Below are 4,202 nucleotides of genomic sequence, written 5' to 3'. Positions count from 1 at the left end.
GCAGATGCATTTGCTTCAGAACAGAAGAAGAGGCCAGAGCAGTGGTTGGAAAAATCCAACTAGCAGCGAGAATGGTTTCGTTGAACAACTGCCTAGAGAGGGAGCAGAATGAAGCGAGATGTAGCATTGTTGTTTTAAGAAGAGCTAATGAAGTAGTATAAGAACGGCTGGGTTTGTTTCAGTTACTGGAACAGAATCAAGTGAAAGGAGGGTGTTAAAACTAGAAGGTCTGTCAATGGACTGGATTAATTCAGATATGATCTGTTATCTTAATAAAGTATTTTGGATATGCATGTTTCTATATTCAGACTATCAGTACATATGTATGACTTTATAATTTGTAGTATAATTTTTTTTGAAAGGACTTAAATATCCAATATGTTTCATTATACAATTTGTAAGGTTTTGCAAGTATAATTTGAACAATAAATAGGGATTACTATTTATGTCTACCATGAGTATAAAAATCAGTACAAGAAGTTGCTTCAACAGGCTCATTAACAGTACCTATTCTGTTTTTTATTCTTAATTGTATCGAATATTCAATATATGATTTGAATTTTTTTAATTTGTGTTCTTGATGAATATGGATCTGCCTATATCTGGGCTCTGTATTTAGTTCATTTACATAGCAGCTAGCTCCAGGAGCGGCTATTCCTCTCCAACGTTTGCTAGTTCCAGGTGTGAGATTCCATTTCACTGCAGGAGACTATTTGCAAATAGAACCCCTGGCACTGAAACTGGCAAAGCAAGTAGTGGATTAGCAAGCAATTCCTGGTGTTTACTGTCAAATCATTCTACTTGGACCTGGTTTTGGCTTCTGAGCCAACTATCATAAATTACAGAGTTTTGGGGAGAAGATCTTCCATTTAGCCTTCATGATAGTTCAAATAACTAAAGAATCAAGAACTATATCAATCATCAGTTCCATATTATAAGTACATTTAGTACATACAAAGGTATGAGGACTTTGGGAAGATATTCCTAGTGTTAATACATATGTCAAGAGAGCGACTTGCTGTCCCCTTAAGTGATTCTGTATGAATAAGAATTTGGTGCATCCTTTAGTGGTATTCTTGTTGTTTCACATTTATCAATGATGATATTTTTGTTTCTGCTAAGATCCTTTTCTGGCTCCATCTCTACGCAAAAAAGGAGTGTAATTTTAAGTTTCATCTAATATTACTTGGATTTTGTAAGTTGGCTAATGTTACTCAGTGATATGTGTAGCACAAAAGAGAAAGAACACATCATAAATCCGTAAGTTTGATGAATTCCATCAGTCATAAGCCCAAAAAAAATAAGGGGGCAAACCAAGGTTTCAACCCCACAGTAAATACCACCAACAAAAACAAATCAGAGCCAATCCAGAGTTTTATTTAGCCCATCCAATGAATCTCTCTTCTTCCCTTAATTCTCCTTGAGAGACTGCAAAGCTGTTCTTTTATTTTCCAACTGCTGTTCCTGCCAATATCAAAGAACAATGTTAGAAACCCAAAATCAGTAAATTTTACAAAACAAATAGCCTAAGAACAAATATTTTCTTCCCTGACCTTTTCTTTGATCAACTTTATCATTTTTATCATACTCATATCCTGGTATTCCTTCTGTGAGCTGGCCAGTTTTATCTTACTCATATCCTCGTGTTCCTTGTGTGAGCTGGCCACATTCTGGTTATTCTCTTTGTTGTCCCCAAAGACCGTGATCCGAATTGGCATCTGTCTCTTGCTGGCTGATTTCCCTGGCGTCTGATTCTTCAGTGATTTCGTAGGGGTTGTAATTGGATTGATGGCAGATGATTGTAGAGAAATCTTATCTTTAACATGCAAAACAGAGGTGATATTGTCATCATTGCCTGATTTGTTCTCCTCATTGGGCATTGGGATCTCATAGATCACATCAATGGCAGCAGTGGCAGTGTCATCTTCCCCTGTAACATGAGCTGCTATGGAAGATAAGAGTGTAGGAGATTGACCATTGAAAACTTCCTCTCCCTCAGAGCAAACCGAAGAAGCCGCAGCATCTTGTCCTGCCACCACTGTACCAGGCACATTAGTCTGATCACATTTCTCAGATGCACTGATGGCAGAGTTCCTATTTTCAGAGTGAAAGTCGGTCAAAACTAAACCTGAGAAAAGCTCAACAGTATTAAAAACTGATGCTTCACTAGACTCAAATTCCTCCCCTCCCTCAGTAGAAGAAGATGAATCCATAAAGTTTTCGACCAAATCACTTCCTTCATTAATTTGAGTGTCCGGCCTTGCAACATGATGATCACATGTCCCAAATCCATCAATGGAATTATCATCTGCCACTGCATCTTGACCAGCCAACTTCTGTTCCACTCCATCAGAACAAGTAGAAGAATCCACATTTCCTGCCTTCAATGCTGCAACACAATCACCTACCTCAGTTTCATCAATGGGAGAACTCTCCTTTCCTGAACATTTTTCATCCACTAGAGCTTCAGTAAGCAATGGTTTCGCTGCATTCTCCAGCTCTGGAACGGCATCACATTTCTCCAACTGGTCAGTTACACAGTTTAACATACCCAACAATATATCATCACTGTCGCAGGGGAACAAACAAGTTCCATTATTCATCTCAAGGACTAGATCACATTTCTGTACTTGATCAGATACAAAATCTTCAACTTCAGATTGAGAGACTGGTTCTTCGCCAGCAAGTTTATCAGTGTTGTTTTTCAACTCAACACCTTCATCCACCATTTCTGGTTTCTCAGTGGGACAAAGACCCAAACATCTTGTCTCTAAAGATTGCAGTTCACTGGTTTTTTCAAGTGTTAGAGAAGAAATATCTTCCAATTCAGACACGAACTCATCAGGGACCTCACCACTTTCATCCTCGGCAAGACCCTCATCAGATTCTTTGGTTTCCATGTTTTGAAGAACAAACATTGGGTCTTCATCGTCATCATCTTCAGAGTCTTCATCAACCTTGCACTTATCCATCCCCTGCTTCTCGTTTCCAATTAAATCTCCAACAATTGACTCCTTGTTTGGTGAAATGTTGCTTGCCTTTCGCAATGAAGTCTCTGCAATGGATTCCTTGCTTTCTGAGTAGCAGATTTTTTCAGGAGACAATGATTCCGGAACAAGGGCATCAGCACCATCTTGATCCTCCATTGACACTGGTTCAGACAGCCCATGAAGTTCCTTCTCCTCCTCAGTTGTCAGAGACCCACTTTCCTGAAATTCTGCAGAAACAGGTTCAGTATCAGAAACAACATCACCAGTAACAGATTGATCCGCTTCTTCAACATTTAGAGGATTGGTGTCCCTTGAATCCACCACACAACCCTTCTCTGTATTACAACTCTCAGTTTTGTTGTTGATGATGAAAATCTCACCAGAAATCACAGGTTCAGAAACAGATCCATCCACTTCTTCACCATCTTGAGAATTGGTGTCGCTTGAATTCACCACAGAGCTCTCCTCTGTATGACGAGTATCAGTGTTTCTGTTGTCGTTGATGAAAATCTCACCAGAAACCACAGGTTCAGTTACTGCAATAACAAAACAATCATGGTCAGCTCAAAACCATACAAGTAAATAATGGGAACAAGATGCTTATATAAATCCAACATCCTCTCTGATTGTGAGAACAGATTTTGAAAACTAAGTTAACTATCGAAAATTAAAAATAAAAGGAAAGAGAAGATTTGAATCTCTAATACTAATTGCTATGAGGGGTTATCGAGTCTACCTTCGTTTTCTTTGCTGACGGAGATCTCAGAACCTTCTATTGATTTCTCCTTCTCCAAATCCTCAGGTTCTTCTTCAGACAAGACTGCAATTTGAACGGCTTCTATTCTTCTTGAATCCTTCTTCTGAATCGACTCACACAATCGTTTCTCAGACAGTCTGGCAGATCTCCTCACACTGAGAACCGGAACGATTGGGTTTTCCTTGCGTCGTTCTTCTTCTCCTTTTTGGTTATACTCCATACGGGTTTCGATTCTCCGCCGAACGGAGGTCACCCCCGCTCTTCTCCGACCCTTCAGAGTTACCGGTGTTTCGGATATCTCTGAAACATTGGTGTTATCTTTCGTTTCGGATAAAGCCACTGGTTTTCGCCGAGTTGATGTTCTTGGGGTGGTGCGAGGAAGATCTAGGATCTATGGCCTTATGCTTGCATCAAGGATTGATTCTGGGTGTTCCGACAACCCTTCAACCTGATTG

General features: G+C 39.6%; 1 protein-coding gene across 1 annotated transcript; it reads right to left on the bottom strand.

Moving 5' to 3' along the window:
- Nucleotides 1-1,410: 1,410 nt before the first annotated feature.
- LOC122644821 lies at nt 1,411-3,967 on the bottom strand. Its single transcript, XM_043838202.1, has 3 exons — nt 3,727-3,967; nt 1,554-3,526; nt 1,411-1,464 (listed from the first exon to the last, which is right to left on the bottom strand). The coding sequence occupies exons 1-3, from the start codon at nt 3,965-3,967 to the stop codon at nt 1,411-1,413; spliced, it is 2,268 nt and encodes a 755-aa protein (XP_043694137.1).
- Nucleotides 3,968-4,202: the final 235 nt, after the last annotated feature.

The sequence above is a fragment of the Telopea speciosissima genome, chromosome 11, assembly GCF_018873765.1.
Source record: "Telopea speciosissima isolate NSW1024214 ecotype Mountain lineage chromosome 11, Tspe_v1, whole genome shotgun sequence".
NCBI classification, from domain to species: Eukaryota; Viridiplantae; Streptophyta; class Magnoliopsida; order Proteales; family Proteaceae; genus Telopea; species Telopea speciosissima.
This window is presented reverse-complemented; position numbering and strand designations above follow the sequence as displayed.